Source organism: Plectropomus leopardus, chromosome 13 (genome assembly GCF_026936395.1).
Source record: "Plectropomus leopardus strain MGB_pleo_1.0 chromosome 13, ASM2693639v1, whole genome shotgun sequence".
In the NCBI taxonomy this organism is placed as follows: Eukaryota; Metazoa; Chordata; class Actinopteri; order Perciformes; family Serranidae; genus Plectropomus; species Plectropomus leopardus.
The window spans coordinates 23041402-23066680 of NC_142188.1; the positions used below are offsets into that span (position 1 = coordinate 23041402).

At 39.6% G+C, this 25279-nt stretch overlaps 1 protein-coding gene across 3 annotated transcripts in view; it reads right to left on the reverse strand.

Moving 5' to 3' along the window:
- Positions 1 to 25279, reverse strand: part of macrod2 (mono-ADP ribosylhydrolase 2) — a 511048-nt gene that overhangs the window by 116367 nt on the left and 369402 nt on the right. For all 3 annotated transcript variants that reach the window (XM_088086648.1, XM_042501834.2, XM_042501833.2), the window contains exon 8: positions 24269 to 24342. In XM_088086648.1, the coding sequence (XP_087942774.1) occupies positions 24269 to 24342 (74 nt within the window). The remainder of the gene's footprint in view (positions 1 to 24268; positions 24343 to 25279) is intronic.

Here is a 25279-nt window from a genome sequence, read left to right on the forward strand (position 1 = left end):
ATTCAACTGTGAGGCGTGTTAGTGGATGGCATCTGCAGTGTAAATGTGGTGTAAGGTATTGTGAAGTAAATATATAAACATAACCCAAACAAAAGAAAAAAGGGTTGCATGTGTCAACAGGGAAAAGAGAGAGCTATGCTTCTAGCTGGGACTTAATTATCCTATGCTGCTTCAGATCTGGCTGGACACTGCAATCAGTGGCACCTTTAAGACAACAGGGGAAAACAGAGTAAGTGACACACACACACGGGCAGACTAGGCAGGGGCTGTCACACATATGAGAAGACTTTCGACAAAGGACAGATTTCAGACCGGCACTACAATTACAATACCACAACAGCAAGGAAAAATGACTCATTAATCCACTCGTATGTCACGCATAATGACTGTCTTTTCTGCACTCATGTTGTGCTATTTAGATGCTTCTAATGATGTGTGTGTTGTAGAGCTTAATATTAGAGCTACACACACACACACACACAGACACACATACATCGCCTCCTACACCTTTTCTCCTGCCACAATCTCAAATGAGCTGCAATAACAGCTACCAAAAATTAATATGGATAAAGCAGACAGTAAACACTTGATAAGGCAGACACACAAATAATAAAAAATATAAAAGCTGCACACACACACACACACACACACACACACACACACACACACTGGGGAAGATACAGATCATACAATAAACTTTCATATTCAGGTAACACTAGCGACTATATTGGACTGTGAACACTGCAGAGGTTTCAGAGGTTCCAGGTTACTTTTCCCTTGACTGCATTATGAGATCATGAGCAAGAAAATCAATTACTTTTCTCTTCATTACAAGATAAGCTTTCACATTAAAATGTGAAAGTATCATATTTAAAATTTAAAACATTCTAAGTAGCCTCGTAACATTTCTGTGATGTGAGTGCTGGCACAACAGTCTACCATCAACATGCTGGTCAAAACACACAGTTTATTACTGATGTCGAGGATGAAAACAAGGCTGTGGCTTTACAAAGTGGAACGTAACTGAAAAGGCGTAAAGCCTGTTTTCATGTGAGGAAGAATACATTGACATGGAGCTGGTGTCTCAAAGCTGGAACATGTAGCATGGCAAGTGTCTTGTTGTCCATTAAGCAGGCAGAACATTCTCGGTGTGAAACAGTAAGAAATAGATGCACTTGTCAAAATAATCAATCACACTCGCGACTGACACAACTGCATGATTTTGCACGTGCGGTTCTTACTTGCCAATCACACTTGGCTGCTTGGTGAGTTTTGTTCATTCTTCACTGCACAATCTTGCATCTCTAAACAAATCAAGTAAGCTCTACTGCCAGCAAGAAAACATTCTTTGCCTTTCAAAAAATCGAAATCATCTCCATGTCATCATGTTTACTCATACGATATGTAATGGTTGCCAGTGGTGTTTCATGCCTTTTGTCAAAAAAAAAAAAGAGTAAATTTCAACGAAGGGCCCGCTGTTTGTGTGAAACCAAAAGTTGATTAAGTTATTTTATTTACCCCATAATGTGCTGGTATGTGTAGTATGTGATACTATATATATAAAACTATGGAATTTTGGCACGCCATCCCTAAATGTCCAAAACTGATGCATGAGGGGTCATAATTTGATGTGTAGGGCCACTGACCAAGCATCAGTATTAGATGAGTTGAGAGTGAGAATGTGTTGACGAACAGCAAAATTTGCACTAAAAAAAACAAGTTAATTGTTAATATTTATTATGTAAGTAATATTTCAACATTGCTGTATGTTTGGTTTTATTATTATTATTAGTAGTAGAAGTAGTATTTTAGGACGCTTATGAACACCAGGCAGGGGACTACCAAGAAAATCTATCTCCTCAGCTAACTTGGATGTATTTTCATTTGTGGATTAATGTAAACTGGGCCTTCTTAAATAAATAAATTAATTAATTAATTAAAAATTACAAAATACAATGCTGCAAATGTGTTGGTGCATTGACTTTGTGCAGAGGCATTAGATTTAGAGACAATGGCAAGGTAAATGTAGAACTGCATAGTATCTTAAGTACTAGAAATATAAGGTAATGAAAATGGCTGGTTTTGGCAACAAAAAGCTGATGCCTTGCCAGCCTGGCAATAACAAAATACTGTGAATATATCATTGTTCAAATATACACCTGTATTTGAGTAGTTGTTTATAAGATGGCTAGAGCTAATGTTACATGTTGACAGTTTAAAATTCTTACATTTAAAAGCATGTGGAAAATATGCAAATACTAAACATAAATGGTGACCTCAGAGCCTCTAGTTATCAATGCTGTATTTAGAGGACTTTCCTCTGAAAGAAACAGCACGTATTGTACGTTTTGTTTGGGTAGGCAGATGTTGCACCCCTTGATTTAAAAAAAAAAGTTTCTGAATCGGAAATTCAATTAAATTTCAATTCACAGCTTTTTGCCGCTGGAGATACACTTACAGTCATTAACTGTCATTACGAGACACATGAGAGAGAAAAAAAACATACTTCACACTGATAATGTTTACCGCTACAGAGCTGTGGGTCGATAAACAGGAAAACCCCTAGAAACACCTAGAAAATGACGGATATAATATTTAAATGAAAACTATTTAACATGGAAATGGGCAAAAAAATACAACATTAACATAAACACGATCGCATTAACATTTGCAATTTACATTAAGTCTTAATCAGCACTATGATTGTTTGATCTCTTGACAATTACATAATGGACTTTGACTGTATGTGTGTATACGTTTTATTACTTGGCAGCAAAAATTAAAAGCATCCTTAGATAGTATGACTTGATACGCATATAGCACAATATGCCCTCTTACGTTCCCTGATTTGCATCTAGATAGCTTTAATTATGAATAAAAGTCAAGTTACCCGATTGGATGGGATAGTGGAGAATCGATTGGGAAGCGTGGATAATGACAAAAGGCACAGCACCACTTCTTATCACAGCTCCAAAACCATATTAATCTCAATATGTGGCACAGCAAATAACGACTCCATTGCATTGCATGCTGGAACATTTGTAGCAATTTAATGGCCTTGTCAAATGCAGATGATCAGAGATCAGTTTCTACAAATACATTCTCCCATAAAATGCAAGTCATTTTACCCAGGAGGAAAAAGGGTAATCATGTCAAAAAGGTGGCACCGCAACTCAAAAAGGTTGAGGGTAAAATATGTGCTTTTTAGAGTCTTTGAATGTTTTAATGCATGTTTTGCACCCAAAACACTTCATATGTCGTCCAACTGCTCCCCAAAATTATTGATACCATTTCCAATGTAGTACATCCATCTACTACTCCTTTAACTCAGTGTAAATGCAAATTTGTATCTTTTGTTTCCATCTACTCAGACAGAATTGTCTTAAAATCCTCAAAATAGTGAGATGCTACAGAACAAATTTAACCATCACTAATGAATATTGGAGACTTAGATGACCAGAGAGACCAGAAAATAAATAAAAAGAAAGCCAATTACATTTTGTTTTAACATCCTTGAACAGAATCTCATTATTAAATGCATTTTTTGTCATCTATTATTTATTACTTTATAAATTAAAATGGAACAATAGTTAGAATGTCTTCTTTCAGTCTACTATAGTTCATGATTCTAGCAAAAGCACACACACATATACAATTTAAGACATCTAATTCATCATACATAAATATGTAAGAGGGGCTCTATATTGTGTATGCAGCTACACAGCCAGTTATTAAAATAGCTGCTGAGGGTTCATGAGGTGAGAACAACTGCTTTGAGTCATCACACGGACTGCTTTATCTTTTCCTGTGTGACCTGAATAAAACACAGCCTTTATTTTCTTAAAGCACCTCCTTAATTATTGAGCCCTAAAACCAAAAAGGAGCGCATGTGTGTTCTAGCTCGTGCTGGCGAGACAGCATGCTTCATCTAAAGCCTTTTGAAGTTTGCCATACTTATCTCTTGATATCAGGAAGGCATTAAACATGTTGAATTCACATCCAAAACCACAAAGAAAAACTCACAAACAGAATGTCTGGTGAGACAAGAACTACATGAATAAAATAAAGAATGTATTTAGCTTTTTACTGCGGGCGGTGAGGCTGAAGTGTGCTAGCCCACACAGCAGCTCAGAGCTCCACATCAGAGCCGGAGAGCAGAACGTGCACAGAGGTGGAGATGCTGAAAATGCACTGGAAAGAGGGCGGTGTGTCAGATGTCATCATTATTTACTGCTGTTCCGGTAATATCTATACAACACACTACACTATTATGACACAGTAAAGGGCAGTTGTGCACCGTAGACAACAGTTTGCTTCTCTTTGTGCTTCTGAACTACTGTCTTACAGTTATGTCTGTTTCACTCACCCTCTCTAGGACTGACAATCCTCCAGTTACGACACTGTAATGATGCAAACAGCTTGACACAGACGACTCTGAGGCCATGCTTCCTCTCGCAGGCAGAGAAACTCTACAGTGTTTTCTGAACACAGTATTTATTTTTCGGTCATGGCTGCAGGCTTTTTGACCCCCCAAAAAACACATTGGGGACCTTGTGAGCAATTTTTCTCCGTCTTTAACTGGGCCGGAGCATCATCACCAGGGCCTGATTGTACTTTGATTGTTTCCAGCCCACTTCATGAGCGTATGGTGTGCCTGCCAGTCCTGGTGGACTGAATCAGGACATAATGGGTTCATTAAAAATCGCCAAGACTGCTGGCATTGGGAGGAATGATTAGTGAGATAAGCAGGGGATATGAGCTTAATGGAACAAGAGGTGGCTCACCAAGATTAAAAGCCTTTTCCACATCACTGCCATTTTCCCTCCAATTCAGCAAATCACTTAATTGAAATTCTTTTAATTTTCTTTTTAATTTTCTCCTCAAACCCCTCCTGGAATTGCAACCCAGAGATGAATGGTCGACTGAAGTATGACTGTGATACGAATTTTATTACTCTTAAGTCATTCAGTGTGTCATCTTAGAGCCCTTTTGTGAGACCATTATTAGTGGACTGTGAAACTGTTTTAACGAAACCTGTGTTTTGCCTGAAATATTAGACTTTGATACCCGTATCAGCCAATACTTACTATATCTACAAACATAAAATACTCTGGTCACTGAATTGCAATGTTACTGTTGCTGTTTTCTCTCTGCTGTAAAGTCAATATTAGACAAAAAAATTAAAAAGCATGTTTTCAAAGTCAAATCAAAGAGACGTATCCCCTGCTGATCCAAAATGCCGTTACTAAATTCAAGGGCACAGACTGAAACATTAGTCCCCACTAGTTGCAGACTCATAATAAACCATAAAACCCCTACATCAAACATGTCAAGAACCTGCTAAGAGCCAGATTTCATGGCGGCAGAAACAGGGAAATTGGAGGTTGGCTGCTGCCAGTCAAAAATGAGTGTGAGGGCTTTGTAGTGTGATACCCTGTCAAGAACAGTGCAGTCTCTGTGGTTTGGTGCATGGGCCTTCAGAGAGGCTGCACACAGGATGAGAGACATAAATAAGTCTGCTCTGTCAGGAGAAACCACAAAGCTGTCAGATGATGCAGCCCTCTCAGGCCTACAATACAAGGCCCAGCATGCAACTAGAGGAAAAAAAAACTATTTGTTTGTATGGCTCAAATTGACGCTACGCTAGCTGGAGCCAATTTAGAATCGACTCCTATTGCAAATGGAGATCGATAAATGCCATTTATTGCAGCGCCCTGCTGCACTGCACATAAACACCACATATACAGGCACATATTGTACATGCAGGGACAGGCCATGCTTAACCTTGAAAGATGTCTTTGTTAGCTCCATTAAGAAATCATCTCCCTGCTAACGCCAGACCACGAACTGCCGCTGAGCTCTCTGTCAGCACCACATAGACAATAGCATGTCTAAAGTCAAGGTGATGATGTGACAGGATGAATTTGGTCATGGTCCAACCTCTGACTGGCTGATGAAGGCAGACAGAATAAATGGGGTCTCATCAGGTCGTGTTGAGAGACCTCAAACGGGCAAAAAAAAGCTCAAAGCCTTCTAGAGATCTCTCTCAATCCGTCTGTCAGATGTGGATGAAAAGTCCCTATGCTGAAGCTACCCAGTGCTCATGCTTTAATGTCATTCAGTTTGCCATGACAGCGGCAGACACAAAGTGGGTAATTATTTTGCATTGTAGTTTGTTTTTTTTAAACAAGGCTTGTGCAAATTGTTTCTCCGCAGTCTGGAGCCAGTGTTACATAAACAGCGCGCTACGAAAACATCTGAGGGATACTAGACGCAAAGAGGATGTGTCAGAGATGGAGAGAGGAGCTCCTCTAAACACAGTGTTTGGAGAGGGAAGCAGAGCTCAAGTGTACTCTGTGTGTTATGAAGGTCATGGCTCAGACAGTCTGTCGATCTTCATTACATCCTGTCTTGTTTTATGATATACAGGACAACATCTCAGACCAAGAGCCTGGCTGGGAGCGTGAGAGCCAGGCTGACAGCATATTTAATAATTGTTATGCATTGAAATACAGCACAGGCTGCATTCAGCCTTCCTGCCAGAAGCCAACATCAGCTAAACCTCATACAGTATTTCATAAGTGTGCATTAAGAGGCCATTAGAGTGAGATGCTCACAAACAACAGCACAGGTGTTGACAGGGATCTTCACTACACTTCAATAACAATATTAGACATGGGCATATGGCTGATTACACGTCTCTGCATTGATATCAGTCACATTGCAATGCAGCATTGGTAACTATTGTATTAGCATACCAGCTTGACAATAGCTTTTTACCTGCTGATTGCGGGTACTACAGGCACTTCCAATGAATTAATAATTTCCGTGCTCAGTATCAGTATGATTATCACTATATCCAAGATAACTCATTATCCCATTTGGCTCAGTGGAGTCCATTTATTTCAACCGCCTTTGTTTGTCATGATGAACCTCCTTTATCAAAAGCTTGTTATTCAAAGCCCGCAGTGCAGTACAATCCTGTCTCCTAACAAGCCAACAATTTACAGCACAACAATGATCACAGAATACGTGATTTTCTACCTCACTCCTTTGACTGCTTTTTAAAAAGTGCGGAAAAATCCTTTGGATTCTTCAAAACACAGCTTTTTAAGAAGTATTATTTATAGTTTGACATAATTAAATATAAAATCACAACGCACAATAGATAGAAAGGGTCTTTAGGAATTCTGATGGGACGTATGTAAATGAACACACATTCAAGCATCATTAAAGATTCCCCAATGCAATTAATAGAATATATTTTCTTCAAAGGCTGCCATTTTCACAAAGGTTGTGATTTCACATATTTAAAGGGCCCTTTTATTCTCTTTAACGCAGCGGAGGGGAATTCGTCTCATTTGCATTTTATTTTTTGTGACATTTCCAAACTTTATGAGACAGTTGGATAAAAATACAGCCATATTTCATTATGGCCCTAAGCAACGAAGAAAAAAAAAGCCAATCGACTTTCAGCTTACAACATGAACTTTCTTGCTTTTACGAGTAAGGACAAATATCTGACAGAAAAGTCGGGCATGAAAGTGGTGAAAAATCCCACAGCCAGACAGACATGTGAAATAATCAATAGTTCCCATTGGAGAACGAATGTCTGCAGTGTAACCTCATTCTCTGAGAAAATCTTGTCTGCTCAGTTTGAGGTTTGCCCTCTCCAGATGAGAAGGCTGAATTACTGCGCATCAAAGGCAGAAAATCGTACCAGATTTGCCAGAATACTTTGGCTCTGTATCCTTCAGATTAGATTTGATGTCCATCAAAGCTTTTATGAAAAACTCTATCTGTGGTGTTCACATTACACAGTGAGAGTGCTCTTTATCCCATAACTGTGGACAAATCTAATCCGATGACTTCATGAAAGGGGTACATTTTCATTTCAGCACTCAGGAGAGACTGTTAACAGTGATTAAAAAATAGCCACAAATCCCATTGATTTGTGTCAGTTGAAGAAACAAGCAGGGACTGGACACCAGATTTAAAGATTGTTGAAGCTTAGAAAAAGGGAGAAAGTTCGCATGAAAAATAGATATATTTTGACTACATCATGCAGTTTCTGCAAGCCACAGCTTCTCATAAGCATACAGTTTTCATACACTTCGCTCTTCCCCAGTCCACTCTAGTCCGGCTTCTGCTCACCCAAGAGGAAATCATAAAAGCAGCAGACAAGTACAACTTCATAGGAACACTGCTTTAGCTATGCTGGTTGAGCAGGGACAGACTCTGGTGTACTGTCAAAGTTCAGCACGTAAATAGTAATTCAGTGCTCCAGGCGAGGAGAACACAGGAGGTTACTAGAGACTACTCTGCAGGGCGACAGCTTCTTAACGTCCTCCACTGAATAAAAAATAGGAAACACAGGGCATACAGAGTGATAGGAAAGTCTGGGTGCATCAACGGCTCCCTTTAATATGTCTGGGATAAGGAGGAAGAAGCGTTTGTCAGCCTAGTAAATGGGAAAGAGGAATTTAGGCAGTTACAGATCGAAGAACCTTGAGCCCTGCACTTCAGTCTGTCTGTAACAAGAACGCAGGTGAGTGTGAGATTGATGTTTTGCCTGTTTATCGATTTGAAACTGAAATACAGTTTATCGCTCCATTAAAATATTTCACACTGAAATACAGGTTTGGCAATAAATTCGCAACGTGGCCCACAGTCATTTAGAAAACTGAAAGGAGCAGCTCCACACTCTTCAATACATTACTGACACAGTAATGCTGAAATTCAGTTAGCTTCACACTGATGAAGGTCCAGAGAGGGATACCCAGCAATATGGAATCCACCAGTGCAAACAACTGAAATAAACAGCATTACGGAGGAGCTGAGAGGCAATATCAGAGATTGCCCTGAGAGAGCGTAATGGAAAAGGACTTGTTCTGTCACAGCCTCTCATGGTGATAGAATGCCACATGCTCCCTTCTGACAGTGTGATATTGGCTTGGCACAAGCTTGATGAATGTATCAGCCATAAGTCAGACAAACCCCTGCCCTTCCTGGAACAGCACCTTCTAAGATGTTTATGCTGCGGTATAGAGACAGACATTGTGTAATAGGAATGGGACCATTGTCTGAAATAGGTTTATGGAAAGCGGGCGGGTCCAATTCCAATTCCAGCTATTATTTCAAATGGAATGTTATTACTCTTTTAGGTTACGACGCATTGCTGCTTGGAAAATAAGATGGGCATTTGGCTGGGGTGACTTTGCAGCACCCCTCGAGAGAAAGGTGCTGTAACTTCTTGTTGCTCGGTTGTGGCAGAAGGTGAAGGGAAAGAAAGGAGAAGGAGGATGGTGCATGAGAGGATGAGAGGCGACCTTTCCCCGGGCAGGTGATGACCCGTGCCAGACCACCTGGCTTCCTGCCAGGGTCGAGCAATTAATGCTTCCCTCCTTTGATTACTTCGGACAGCCTGGGGATACAGCGGGCCAGCAGATAATGTCTGGTCCGGAAACATCGCACAAGGCAGAGAGGAGACAGCTCTGACGAAGGTTCAAGCTTGGGTCGCATTGTTAACATACACAGCCGTTATAAACATCAGAAAAAGTAAGCCGCTTTGCTTATTTATTTTTGCATTTGCATAGTAATGCGGCGTAAACACACTCGGTTGTCTCTAGGCCTTGTCACTCCTGCCTACTGCTTCACCAACCTGTTCAGATAATATTACAATTCGCAGAGATGAAAAAGGGTCTAAAAACTTTTCATACAGCAGTTGATACCAGGAGTCGGGCTGTGAGGATGTGTTTTCTTTTTTCAATTACATTTATCCTGTCAGACAATGATAATAGTAAGTAGAGCACTAAAGCATCTACTATCTGAATTCTAGCCTTCACACAGCAACAGTAGTGCACCCAAGAGGGGGCCAGAGGGAGCCTCCGCGGCAAAAGTTTTGGAGGCCAATATTACTGTCTTTGAGAGGTTGCATTTGAAATGAGTTAATGAAGCTACACAAAGGTAGTGGTATCTTGTGAAACAAGACAAACTAAGGCATCAATTGGTACCAACAATTAAAGCATGGTTTGCTGGGAAGGGGGCTAAATAATGCTCCAAGTTTGGCTAAATTTTGTTTAGGGAACAACTGGCATCAAGATTATGTTACCGCACTGCCTATTTCTAACCTAAAATGTTTTCCGAAACTTATTTTTAAGCCTTGTTTCCCCACAATGGTGAGACTTTTTGAACAGGAAGTGGGTGCCACGCTGCTTACTGAAGAGTGAAAACGGAGGCCTAATAAACACATCACATAAGAAAACTAAGCAGCACTGATCAAATACAAACCAAGAGTCTGTTACTGAGTAGCATATATCTCACCTCAGTTTATGTGAATGCCTCTTTATATCGGTGATATACTTCTTTAAGGAAAAGGAAAACCAGGATATATATTTAAATACATAAGACATTACAACAGCATTTTTGTGAGACTTAAAATGTCTCACAACAATGCTGTAATAGATAATGAGTAATATTAACTGTAAAATAAGACACCAAAGTATATAAGCATGTTATTCCTTAACTTTCCATATCAACACAGTTTTCATCTTGCCTACAGTACATATTTTAACAGCATGAATGATGAATGAAATTCAGTTAAGGCTTTTGGTTCTGGTGCCACCCCAAGATTTTCACTAGCCCCATCTGCCCAACCCTATGAAACATTTCTGGGGGTGCTGCTGCACAGCGAGTGCTTTCAGTTTTATCCATCACCCTCCTCTACCATGTAGCCAGCCCTCAGTGGCCAACCTTATCTCTGAAGCCCTGTTGAGTTACAACATGTACCTTTCCTACTGTGCCAGCCGTGCGAGCTGTGTCCCACAGAGATAGACGCTCTTGTCAATCAGCACTGTGGAAATCATTCGTCAGTAACGGTAACAGTCAAACAATGACATAATCTAAAGGCTTGCTAGATGCTGAGGTGGTAAGGCGGAGGCTGCGAGTGACAGTGTTGCTTACATTTGGCCATAATGTCACCTGGTAAAGACGCACACTGACCCACAGCTTTCAACATCTCTCTTCCTGCAGCTCAAAAGAAAGCTCCCTTAGAAAAGGCAAACTGCATGGGGGATTAGCTCTTCAGAACTCAGCATGACTCGAACTGAACCACAGCCTCAACCTTTAACACAACTTTGAAGAGCATTTACACCCATTTATGGTTCACTGAATCAAATGGACATCACTAGAAATATGAGCATCTCCATCTCCACATCTCTTTACTCTCAGTAAACTGCCGGTTTGTGCAGAGACAAAGTTTAATAGCTTATTATATGGTTCAATGTAGATAAACAGAGGAAAGATTTATATGGACTTGCACTTGTATGGCACATCCAATCATATAATTAGGGAGAGGCAAGTGACTAACTAATAACAGACGGAAAACGTTTGCATGTCATTAATTCCAGCTAATTTTTAAAATTCGTGCAGAAATAAAAAATCAATTTGATGGGGACATGTGTGACATGACATATGCAAATACTAGAGCCCCTCTAACTGTGGCAACCCTTACTTCTGAATACAACCTTGGGCAAAAAAGTGCCCTGATCAAGTAATTTATGCTTAGAAATAAAACATTGACTTTCAAATGCACCACCGCCCGAAGCCAGGCTTTGAGGCTGATTTGATCCCCCTTTGAGATGGTGAGAGATACGGCCCATTCCCCCTAATCACATGCCAGAGACTGTGCAATCACACGGCAACAGCTAAAGTAATCACTGCGGTGGTCCCCACCCCTCCTCCCTGAACCGAGAATCAACCCTTCAACATCGGTAGCACCGGGAAGTCCTGCATATGTGCTCTCCATACACAAACAGACACGCTGCCTGCGGCACCGCAGCCCAATATTCACACTGTAAGCAAGTTTGTTGATGAGGTGGCCGTTAATGACCAACTGTGAACTGTGAGAGAGGCTGCTGCTGCATGAGTGGTGACCTCATGCAGAAACAACATTTTGAGCAAGAAGGTGAAGCATTTTTGTGCTGCTTAGGTATTGCTTTTCATTAAGTTACAGTACATTGCCACATATGATGCCCAAATGGTCAATGCAACCAATCCTCACCTTTATTTTTGAGATATTTCTACTTGGAACTTTTTAGATATAACTTTTAAGGAACTTTGTTGAAAGCTCTTGTTTATTTAGCAGATACAAAGCAAAGCTTTTGTTTGGAGAAAATAATACACTAGTTGGGAGACAAGAAAAAGCGAGAATCTGACAACAAACAACAACCATCTATGGCTGGTAACAAACCCGCACATTAAAAAAAAGGAAAACTTTTCGACTTTTCAGTTTTCCTAAGAGCCTTGCAAAAAGGTTTCTTTTCTTTTTCTTTTTCTGGGTAATTTACACAGTTACTTCAGTTGATACACCGTCTGCCATTTCCGCTGCTTTGGATAGTAACTGCAAAGAACTTACACTGATGATACTCATGGTAACAGGGAATCGCTACTCATAGCTACCATAAAAAACAACAAGCACTATTCTCTTCCTGGTTTGGTTGCATAATGTTTGACGCACTTTTTTGTGCTTTAAATTAAGCTTCATTTTCCCAAGAGATCATACCATGAGGCAGAGAGAACTGCAAAGTGAAAGTGAGGCTTACAGAGGACAATATAAATGCAGATGGTGTCATTATTCTACAGCTATTACACTGTGCAATCAATATTTATTTCATAATCATAAGTTTAAACAAAAAAAATGACTATTTTCACTGTATATCAATTTGCCTATTACATTGAATACTTTAGCCCTGCTAAGTGGCAAAATATTTTAAACTGTTAAAACAATAATAAGTCAAAGTTAACTTTACTGTCAATTCTGCCATATGTACAAGCAGTAGATGGACTGAAATGCCGTTTCTCCCTGACGCCCGTTGTAAAGATGCAAGTACACAAACAAAAGAATAGGGAAAAAAAGTAGGTAAGTACTAAATAAAAATAATAAAATTACAGTTTAAACTTCAAGTATAGAGCATTAACTTCAAGTAATGGGGAGTGCGTGATCATTTCTATTATGCAGTGAATGATTATTGTGCAAATGGGATGAATAATGCAAATATAATGAGTAGTTCAGGTGTAAATAAAAAATTCAATACATCTTACAGATGTGTGCGTAATGAAAAAAGAGGGATTTGCTGGGACAGGGACACGACCAAAGCTAAACAACTGTGCATATGTTTCATCCACAGAAATGAGTAATTAGCAGATGAGGTGAAAGCTGTGAAAAAAAATATGCCTGTTTAAAAAAATAAAAAATAAAAATAAAATAAAGTGTTAAGAGAGTTTGGGTGGGTTGCAGTAACACGCTCTCTCCTAGCAGAATACCCAGGATGTATTGTTACCACTCTATAAATATATCAAGATTTGCAGCCTACTTTTAGGTGCATAAATATTTAGTTGTTTCTTAAGTGTAAATGGCTAAACTTTAATATACTCAACATGAGACAAGGATTCAGTGAAGGCAATTCTCAACATAGAGTTGGCTGAGCTGGTGGTTAGCAGCTTATGGTGTTACCAGCCCTGAAAAACAGCAACAATGCTGACTGAACTAACATGTTAACATGGGGGAAACCAGAAGGGGGGGTGCTACATACATCACTGCTAACTGTGTGCCAGTGGCATACACACACAGCGACTCACACTCATGCACTGCAGGACCATCTACCAAAACAACAAACAGAGAAGCTCAGACTACAACACACACAGAGGGAGCATGACTTTATTGTCTGTTCAAGACGACATTACTCCACTATACGTTTACATAGCAAACAGTGGTTTGCTGCTATATTAATGCTCTGAATGTTGTAAATAGCTCCTTTACCTGCACATATTCACTTCACAAACAACTGAGCATGTTTTTCTTTTGCTGTGCACATCAATAAGAAGTTCATTACACTGACAATGCTAACCAAGGTTATTGTGTGTCCCAGACTTTATGGCTTAATATCAGCACAAGTGAGTGAGAGGACAGTGGAGTGGTCATAATGTTTTTTCAACCACTATCTTTTTCTGCAGGCCATAGATAGACGACATAATTAATGGCTGTGATGAGCATCCTGTTGTGTGTGTGTTGTCTGAACTTGCAGCAGTCTTAAAAAGGAGCTCACTGAGTCATGTGCTGTACTTACAAGACCATACACTAAATGGTCTGAACACACACACACTCACCAAACACCTCCAAAGTAAAGGTGTCCATGATTCAGCATGAATACCGCAGTGTAAAATTGTGCTCAAAATGGGAGTGAATGAGCTAGTCAGAGTTTGATGAGACGCCTGTCCTCTTCTGAACCAATAGCTCGACCCACTCTCGCTTTATCACGGTGTGCCAGCCTACCGCTATCTCTGCTACACTAAATCAATTAGCATGTCATTAAGATAGCTTGTTCCAGCACAGTAAGCATGGAGGTGGGACTACAGTATCTGCACGAACGGAGAGAGCTGAACTCAGAGGGCATCGTATCTCAGCGTCCATGTGTTAGAGTGCAGTGGGCTATATTTATTGGTGGCTCACTGCATGTGTACAAGAGCACCTGGATGTGGAGGAGATATCAGTCTTTAACAATAAAACATCGAGGTCTTTCTCAGCATGAAAAAAAAGCTGTGTTACGAAGTCTCAAACAAGTAGCAGTGATCTGTATTATGCATAAAGATAAATTATGCATACCTGATATGTCTTATGGTTTTATTTTCTTGTTCTCTGAAATCCCCAATAACAGCCATAGCAATTACACTCAAATCTTTATTTAAGTACTCTGCAATCACAAACAGCTTTTAAATTATTTACTTATTTCTGAGAGAGAGATTTAATCAATCATATGAGTGCACTTTATTTATTCTTTTCGTTCTAAGTAGGGACAGAGCATTATCAGAACATTAAATATTCATCCGCCTCAGAAAAGAGGACTCAAAGTCACCTCACATCAGAGAATAAGGTGATCATTCTGCAATTACCAGGAGTATAGCAACACCTTGGTCTTTGGACAAGATAGAGAGATGATAGGCTTAATCCCCATTTGTGCAGAGAGGATTTCTCTCAGAAGGCAAGAGCTCAATCAAAACCATTCAGATAAACATTAAAAATACTGTAGCATTTCCCTGCTTGCGATAAACTTCTCTTTATCTTGGGCAGCGGGAGCGCTTAATCAAAACTGCTTTTCCTACCGCAGATAAAGCGCTAAAAGTTAAACATTTAGGAAAATAACTTTGGCTAGTGTCAATTCAGAAATTGGATCCATATCTTAAATCTATTTAAACACTGAAACTAGTAGTATTTAACTACACCAACCTGAGGTCAGGGGAATCAAAGAGCACACATCATATTATCCAGAGTGAGCCAGATAATAAAATCCTCAGATCATAAAAGCCATAAAATCCCCATTCTACTGCCTTGGGCCAAATGGCTCCCACTAATGTATTAGACTACATGGCATGCATTAGCACTGGTGCCAGAAAAGTAATTCTCTGACAGAGAAAACTAATAAGGCATTCACACACTCTCTCTAAAGCATTGCCACAGCCAAAACTGCAGGTGTTTGACAGAGATGCTGAAGAGAGAATACAGTTATCTCAGGTCAAACTGTGTGTCTCTATCCAGACGGTACAGTATGTGGATGCAGAGTCGAGTGTTTAGTCATGCTCACAGCTCCTGATCTGGCCGTATCTCCCTGATGCTCTCAGTCACAGCAAACGATGCAAAGGGGCTAGACACTGACTTCAAAAGCCCAGTGCTGTCTTTGAACACCATGCCAGTTGCACAAGCCATCAGCAGCACATCAGCATCCTCAAGGCACGCACGGAGCAAATTTGTGCCTCTCTCGGCTGCAGATGCGACACTTGGCAAAGTCTTTTCACTGGATACCAAACAATAAAAACACCGTGAAGAGGCAATGCAGCAACAGGGAGCTAAAGCACCACCCCACTTAGTGTTAGCTTCTGTTCCGCTAGCTTTCGGGCTCTCAAAGTGTTTTCCAATAAAGAGCTAATTTCATCACTTGAAGCTGATTTTACTGGGTTTGCAGTCCATACACAAATCTAAATCTGTGCCTGCCACTGTGCTGGATAGTAACATTTAAACACATTCACATTGTCATGTAAACCAAGATAAAGCACTGATGTTTTTATTAGATTTATATATATAGATTTTCACTGCATTTTCTGTTACATTTTGATGTAACAGAGGGAGTTAGAAGGAAAACATAAATGCATACAAGAAAAATAAGGACAATGGAAGAATCATCTAATCATCGATGAACTGAAGAGAAGTCACATGTCCAACTTATCTCTAAACATATATTGTTTAACTTAGATTGTTAATCACTTGATAACTATTTTGATAACAAGTTAATTAAAGGTCTTGTGGCACTTAGTGGTGAGGTTGCAGAACAGAAAATTCTCTCTAGTGCCATTAGTGGAGGAAAACGACGACGGCCAATGCTGAAACGTGAATAGCCCAATCAAGTATCAGTGTTTGGTTTGTTCGTTACGGGCTACTGTGGAAACGACATGGCAGACTCTGTCGAAGAGGACTGGCCGTATATGTAGATACAAACAGCTCAGTCTATGGTAAGACAAAAATAATTCTTATTTTAAGGGATTATATGCCAATGACATCATAGTTATGAATATTATTTTCAATTTCTGCCAATATATTTCCCTAAATACTACACTTTTACATGAAAAAAAAAACATAGAAACATTTTTGTGAGAGAAAATATCTGATACTTGTATTTACCTGGATAATACAGCCGCGCAATGTACTCTTTATGTACTTTAAAGTTATTAAAATCAGTCCGGTGCATTTGCTTGAGAGTTTAATAGCTCTCCAATGCAATCTAAGAACAATATCTGCATCCAAACAGCTCCTAAAGGGTTTATCATTTTATTTTGACAGAATAACAAGGTAAACAAACAACAAATATTCTTATATGGCTCTTACCATAAACCCACTTAATACAGCATTTGTTTTTTTGACAAAATAACAAAGTAAACAAACTTAAATGTGTCTTCAGATATTGTTCTCAAATGCACTTAGTGTAGAATTGTTATGAAAGTACAGAACACTATAAATGAGTAAAATAATCACAATTCCAATTCAAAGTAGTGCGATAGTCACAACGAATAAAAATCAGTCACAATTCCTCTTATTGCACCTTTATACAGCCACAAATAAACAACCAAAATGTCAGTTGCACTTATTGTGGTGTAGCAGCCTAAGTTGAATATGAAAAAAAATCAGTTTCTTCTTATTGGAATAGAGGCATTTAAAAAAATCTGAATATCTGCTGCAAATCGTGCTCTGTGTTTATGTCATGTATGTCATGGCGGATGTAAACAAAGGATCTTACCTAATTTACAGATGAGTCTGTAATGAAAATTATCCTTACTTGTAGCTTTATGGGTCCTAAAATGTGGCTATGAACTCTGTATGAACATACTACAGATTCTTTTAAAGGCTACATCCCTTAGCCTTAATATCAGTCTTGAGGCCATCTCAGTGCCCATGTAGTCCAAGAGCTGCTCTCTTACTGTAAGAATAAGAAGAGTTTTGTCCTTCAGAGCTGAATAAAAAGCCTAGTCTTGAATACGAATTGTTTGCAGCCATTGATTCAAGGTAGGCTTTCATCTGTATACCAGAGGCTTGATAAACATAATCAGTTGCAGTACAACAAAAAATGCAGTAATGTGCTCCTTGAACGTTCTGTGGTAACTCTTCATTAATACCCAGCAGCACACGTCTTAGCCCCCGGATGATTGGAGCATTAAAAGATTTTGTGTGACTGTGTGAGGACCTGAGACTAGAAACATGAGTAAACTTTTCATATACAGCTCTATAAACTTTGCCCAAGTTGCATGTTGCAACTGAATCTCATGAGAGATGTTGTTTCATACCAACAAAATAGTCTCATCTATTTTGGTTATAATGAGGAGGTGCTCAGATTGTCTCTCAGCTTTAACTTGCATTATCATCAGCCTCTTAGAACAACTTATGAAAGAAACCCTGTCTTGAAAACATAGTCTGGTCAAGGCTAATGGACCAGAGGCTAGCTTGAAAAAAGCGTTGGGACTGTGTGTTTGTATTCTCTCTGTGTTTCCTGAGGCGATTCATCATCATTCTAACCAGCATGTATAGACGGTGATAAACAGGCACATACGAATGTAATTCACTGTCTGTAACCATATGCCTGTTTGATAAAGCTGGTCACAATACTTGAAAATGTAATTCACATTTTCCAAAGGTGAACGGAACAATATAGCCATGATAACGGCAACCATCCATCGTATTCAGCTGAATGACAATGAGTGCCTCATGTTGTAGCTCCATCTGCCAAAACCTAGGCAGCCTCCTAAACTGATATCCACTTACATAGAAAAACACAATCATACAAGACATACACCATACTGTATTCATTCCTAATAGTCACTTGACATTCGTCACAAATCAGTGTTAAATCTCGGGCTTTGGCTTGAGATGGAATTTATTATCAGGTGTCTTCAATGACAAATGCTACTAAGGTAAACAGATCATTCACAGAACAGGAAAAGGGATGTAAACACCTGTTTTGGGAGCGTCTCCGGCACAGTGGAGTGCTTAATACCAAAGCCCAAACCAGAGTGATGTTGAAAGGTGAAATCTCTACACATCAATTTTGTCCTGAGCAGCGCAGCGCAGCAGAGCTTATTACAGACTCCCAATCTGTCTCAAGTGTTGAGTGTGTCAGTAATGCAGGGCTGCTGGGCCCTCGAAAAGCTTCATTAAAAAGCTTGGCCATCCAGAGCACATCCGTGGCAGCCAAATAAAGTGTCAGACCACATTTTTCATCTGCAGATTAAACCTATGTAAGCCTGAATTAAACCAAATTAGATCTGAAAATGAGAAATAAACCAAAGCCAGATGAGTGGAGCGCTGTGTGCGCTGTGAGCAGGAGGAAACGGCTCCAATACCATATGGAGAACTGGTTGTGTTGGGTTGTCACTGCCTCTGTGTCTGCAACCCCTTATGCATTTTTCAAGAAATTAGAGCCTTCTGGTCTGCTGTTTATACATACCCATATATTCTGTTTTATATTTTTCCATGTGGTGGTTACAGGGAGGCTGACCTCCCTCATTCTTTCATCTATGGTGATCTAAAGGATCATTCCTGCACTCGAGTCTCTCTAGATTAAAGGATCCGCTCCCCCTGACCACGGAAAGGCTGTTTATTCTTCTACAATGGAAGTCTAGGTGCTTTTAAGAGTGAATTTCATGCTGGCATTGCGGCTCTTTGTGTGCAAGTGAGTGCATCAGGGCTTCAGCGTGCTGGCCTGAGAGATAAACTCACTGCTAATCAATCACGCAGTGTCCTTTTTCTCCCTCTCTCCCTGTCCTACACACACACACACACACACACACACACACACACACACACACACACACACACACACACACACAGTATGGACAAAATCCTTGTGCTATTTGATGCAACAGTATCATGAGACTTCAGACCCACTGGGGTGCACATTTCAATCAGTGGACAATTACAGTCCAATTGCTCTGTGTGACCACAACCTGACCAACTCACATGTATCTCAACTGAATAACCAGCAGTCGCAGAAGTACTCACGTCTTAACATTAAGTAAAACTACATATGGCAGAGCAGAAATATTCTGGTACAAATAAAAGTCCTACATTTTTTTTTATTGGTGATATAGTGCAATAACATACATGAACAGTAACAGTACTGAACAAGAGCATATATCACTAAGGGGGCATTAGGGTTAGTGATAATGACAGTGTGGATGTCCCCAAAAAAATATATGAATGGATTTGTTAATTGGTTACCCAAAATAAATAAATCAAGATAAAAATAAAAAAAGTAATAAATAAATAAGGAAGAGAAAAAAGAGATAATAATAATAAATAAATAGATAAATAAATAAATAAATAAAAGCCCCCCTATATATATATATATATATATAGTACTCATAAAATATAAAATTCTAATGTAGAATAATGAATAATGAGATTATAATTATTGATGTAGGGGTGGGCGATATGATTTAATATTGCTTGTTCCATATGGGACTTATTGCATGTGTGTTTTTGTATTTGTAGGGCCATGGAGCACCACTGCAAAACCCACAATATAATTATATGGACTGGAGAGCTGTTAGCTTGTTTCCTGCTCACAGTGAATAAATCTTAATGTTTAAAGGTGCCATGGTAAAACTTGACTTCCTGCTAACAGCTAAAAGCTAACTGTTGACCGAAATCTTCAAGTTAAAAGCAAAAAGCATTAACATTTCTGGTGACCAGTGGCTCTGCTTGAGTTATTTTAATTATAACAAGAATTTATTTACCTTTATTATAATAGTACGTTATTCAAATTTGGTATATTTAGCTTGACTATAACAGTAGCTACTTATTTTAAATTTATTGTATCTGTAGTTAACTGAATAATTTTGTGTTTTAGTAGTCTACAATAGTTAGAGGAGCTTTCCCATTATCAAGATATATATTGGGTATCGCAATACAGCCTAAAAATATTGCAATATTATTTTTAAGACATATCACCTCGCCCTGTATTGATGCATTAATGTGTATTTCACTTTAATGCAGCTGATAAAGGTGGGCTAATTTTTTATTATTTTTTTTTTTACTTATAAGTCTTATCTTATGTATTTCTTAATTATATGTTGTATCAATCTAAATCTGGTATTTAGCAGTAACTCATAAATGAAGTGAAAAAGTCAAAAGTACAATATTTCCTTCTAAATGTTGTCAAGTGTAAGTATTAAGTAGCTAAAAAAGAAAATACTCAAGTAAGTACAATTACCTCAAAATACTATTTAACTACAGTACTTGAATAAATGTTCTTTTAACTTTCCACCACTGTGGATAACAGGCACACACATACGGAGCTGGACAAACACAAACAATGCTATCAAGTGAGAGGGTGTTTGTGTCGGTGGACGGGAGTTGCGGTGGGGGGCTGTGGCCTGTACTCTGCCACCCTTACTGTGTTAGATCCTCAGCCAGCCCATTGTACTGAAATTCAGCCACAATAGCACAGTATCTTCCCCAAAGCAGAGTCCTTATCATGGCCCTGAAATGACTCGTCTCTGTGGACGCCCACAACACAGGCTCCTCGGGGCCCAAAGCACAGAGCTGGAGGTGAGCGAGCGGAGCAATCTAGCGCCATTGTTCCGTGCATGATAAACTGAGCTTCAAACCTCTCATTCTCGCTCTATCTTTGGAATAGCTGGTTGCAATCTGTTATATGAGCTACTGCAGGGATGCTGAACTTCTGCGCTCTTCTGATGGTATAGCACAGAACACAATCTTTTTCCTAGTCTTTGCAGAGAGACAGAGAAAATGAATAAAACAACGTGTTGTAACAACCTCCGAAATATTGTAAAGCACATTCAAAGCTTTAATTATCTCCACCAAGAGGGTACGTTTTTTGGTTCGGTTTGTTTTTTTTTAGCAGGATTATGGGAAAATGACTGGTCATGACACTTTGTGGAAGTTGTAGCATGGAGTAGATTAGAATCACGGGGCGGATGCACACACTTTTTTCACTGTTGTTAACACTGCAAGATATTAGGTAGGTTCCAGCGCCCCCTGCTACCCTTGAGAAGATAAGTGATTATGGCAAATGAATGAATGAATGAATGATTAGGAGCGCATTGGAATATCTAAAACCGCTGGGTTTATAGTGCACTGGGGGCAGAGACCGCGCAGCAGAATGTCAGGCACATTGAAAGTGAAATTTAACCGTTCATTCTGATGGGTCTTAAAATTTAATTTCACTTACAAACTGCTCCTCTCACCCATCCATGTGATCTAATCAGCTGTGAATGGATCGACAGATAAATTGTCCATCCTGCAAGTGACAAATTGCATGGTGTGAGAAAAAAAAAGGCAGTTATGGCTGCGCTTTGTTCATGGACATGCAAAAATGTCCAAATTTAGAGACATGAACAACAGAAGACTTGACTATTGGCCTTGGTGGAAGTCTGTGCTCTCTAAGTTGCCTTCCAGTTCCCAACATCTTTATTGACAGTATGTTCTGTGCAAGACATGCAGTCAGCTCATAATTTTCTTAGAAGTTGACTCAAAGCCTGAAACAGAAGCATGTCAGTTATCAATCAGCCTGACAGTGTCAGTAGCTGCAGTGAGAAATTGCTCAAAATATGAGACAACACAGGCAACATTTAATGCGCAAGACATGCTAACGCAGCCAACAGGAAAGACATCATGTCATTCCTTCAGGCACTATGAAATTCCATCAGACATTTATTTGACTTCTGCTTAAATTCTTTATTTCTCTGTGGTAAAAACTAAACTGACATAATTACTTTTAAAAAGGGATGTTTTTTTTTTTTTACATCATGTATCCTTTCAAAAATCTGTTTGGGGATGCACCAAGAGCAACTAAGCACCAAGCAACGGTGAATGAATTGAAAAGTAAGGGAAGACCTCCTGCTTCAGTGCATGTTGTTCTGCGGTTTGATTGGAAGACTTTCCGATGTAATGCTGCTGTGCTTCTGGGTAAAATGTATCACTTTATTCTCTCTGATCTCGTTAAAAGCTTACTTACTCTTGGTCTAGTTAGAGTTGAAGATCCACTGCTTGTGCATGCAGAGCCTTGCCAAACAGTGCTCAGGGAAGCCTCCGTAGACGTCTGCTCCTCTCCATGAATTGTAATATTTTCCACTTGATCTACCCACACCAGAGATAGCTATCAGTCAATGCACCACAAAATTGTCTCCTCTGTGCGCCAGTGCAGCCCCTCCGCACTGCAAGCAGCACTCCCGGATGTGGAACAACACCACCACAAAAGTCAGCTTTGCACATTAGCTCGTTATTTACAGTCAGGCAATAAGCTATATCAAACCTTCTTTCTGCCAGAGCGTTGATGGATTCCCCAAGTACATGTTACAGCAATCATCAGGCGGTGAACAAGCGCCGCAAATATAGCACATCAACTGCAAAGTAATCCAGCAGCTCGGTATCATTTGGCTGCCTGTTAGCAACATCCATAACACCAGCTGAGAGATGTTGTAGCACATCAAGCTGTGAGCTTTATAAAACACCTCAATCCACAGTGACAGATATAAACAGTGCCACAGTAAACAGAGATGACCCCCGAAGGTTATCATCACTCACTGACTCTCGAGCTGATGTATGTTCTGTACAAACAACCTCCTGACAAGTGGATGAAATTCTATCAACATGAACTGTTAATGAAAATATTAAAGTGATAAACACCCCCTTTTTTAAATGCATGTCATATGATAATGTTGCTCATGATTTCATAATTGCATTTTGACATTAGTCTAGATATCACATTTTCACACAGAGTTTGACCTGGTTAATTAGTGCTGTCACATTACAAGATCGACACATATAAAGGTTTGAACACACTGGGTGAAGCAGAGTAATACCTGAAAATTAGTTCCCTTCTGACACCAAAGGCACATACAGTAGATATCAGTATATAGAAGTAGCTTTGTAAAGTAGCACACACTGTATTTGTTTTTCTCACTGGATAATAAAACAGTAATGTCGGCTTCTCTGTGGTAACGATCCTTACAGCAGCATGCAGCTCAATCTTCAGTAAAAGCCGCTTTGAAATTAAAATGTCCACATCTATTTCCTTCTCCCACAGGGAGAGATGGATATATTATGTCTCTTTGTGATGGTCATTTCAACAATGACTATTTTGGCTCTCACCTAATAACTGAAATTAAACATGATCGTCTGTTTTTCAGAGTGTACAATTCTTTGTTGTTTTCGCTCAAGATGACTGTGTTTATGCATGTTTTCTACGAAATAAACTGTGATGGTACAATGGATCATAACATGAATTACTATTTGAGCCTTCAGTCCTTGGAAGGCATTACTATAATTCATCTAATACAGAAACCAATTTCAGATTATTTCATATGATGTGTTTATGTTCTTCTGGGTTTAATAGCTCTCCCTAGCATAGACCAATTAAACAGTCAACAGACCATTTAAGGCCTGATTAGTCTCAGACTGGCTTTTAATTTGATATGCATTCAGACCACGAACTAAACAGCTGATCAAGCGGGGCAGGTGGGTAAGATGTCTGTCTGATACAGAGATGCATGATAATTAGTGTTCTGTGTTTCTGCTGTGGTCCAATCATCTTCACTCACAGCAACTCATCAATAGCACAAAAAAGGCAGTGTCTGCATGAATCCATACGTGGCTTCAGACTGACAGCTATTTGTTTTGAACATGCATTACCCTGCCGGGTACTACCTTATCAGGATTCTCTTCGATCCAGCTCTTTACTGTGTTCAGAGCGATGTCAGCAGCAGGCTCATTCGGAAAGCCTGGAAAGGAGGGAGAAAAAACAGTGTCAATACCAGTTGTATCCAACATGCAGATGTAAGGTGGAGACAAAAACAGACAGGCCAACAGACAGACAAACCGATATCTCCACAGGTTACAGCGTTTCTCCTAAATCAATGGAAAGCAGCACAAGCTGCTTGTCTCTGGTAGATGGGAACAGCTGCCTGATAAACTGCTGTAGATGTGTGTTGCCAGATGCACAGTGATGCGAAAACACATACACATACATATTCCGGGGTGCAAAGTGTGGATACAAACCGCATATATATATACATCACACCGTCACTCACCTCAGGGTAATTGATCGTTTTGTCTAAAGAAGGAAAAATAAACCTCATGTGTGATCATTCACACTTCCTTATTTTTTCAGTTTACCACAACAAACATGTAGTAAAGGCAGTGTGGCTGAGAAGCAATGTGGCTAACTACAGCATTACTCACAACAGTTGTGCCTGCTAAGGAGCCCTAACACTGCGTTAACATAAGGTATCGATCTCAACACACAGATTGCAGTATGATTAATTTTTAATAAGGCCAGCTGAGGGAGGACTCTGCAGGATGCTGATCTCAAGATCATTTGCTGCCACTATAGAGAACTTCCCAAGACCCAACACTTAAGAGTGAGCTATTGACTATAAAAGCCCTTGGGCTAGCCTTGCTACAGCTTGAGAGTATATAAGCCATTAGCAAAAGCGCTGACAATCTTCTACTCTGTCACAGAGTAGTGTTTCAGTTGTCTTCATTTCAAAGTAATTATAGCTGAGTTTGGTCTTCTGTGCCTTTCACAAAACTTGACAAAAGCATTTGACTCTAAATCCTCTGTACAAATCTGTAGAGCCAGTTTGAAGTCACCTTGCTGGTGCAACCTTAAAGGGGCTGTGTCCACCACAGTGTTTTTCTCCGAGGCCAGCGTTTTAG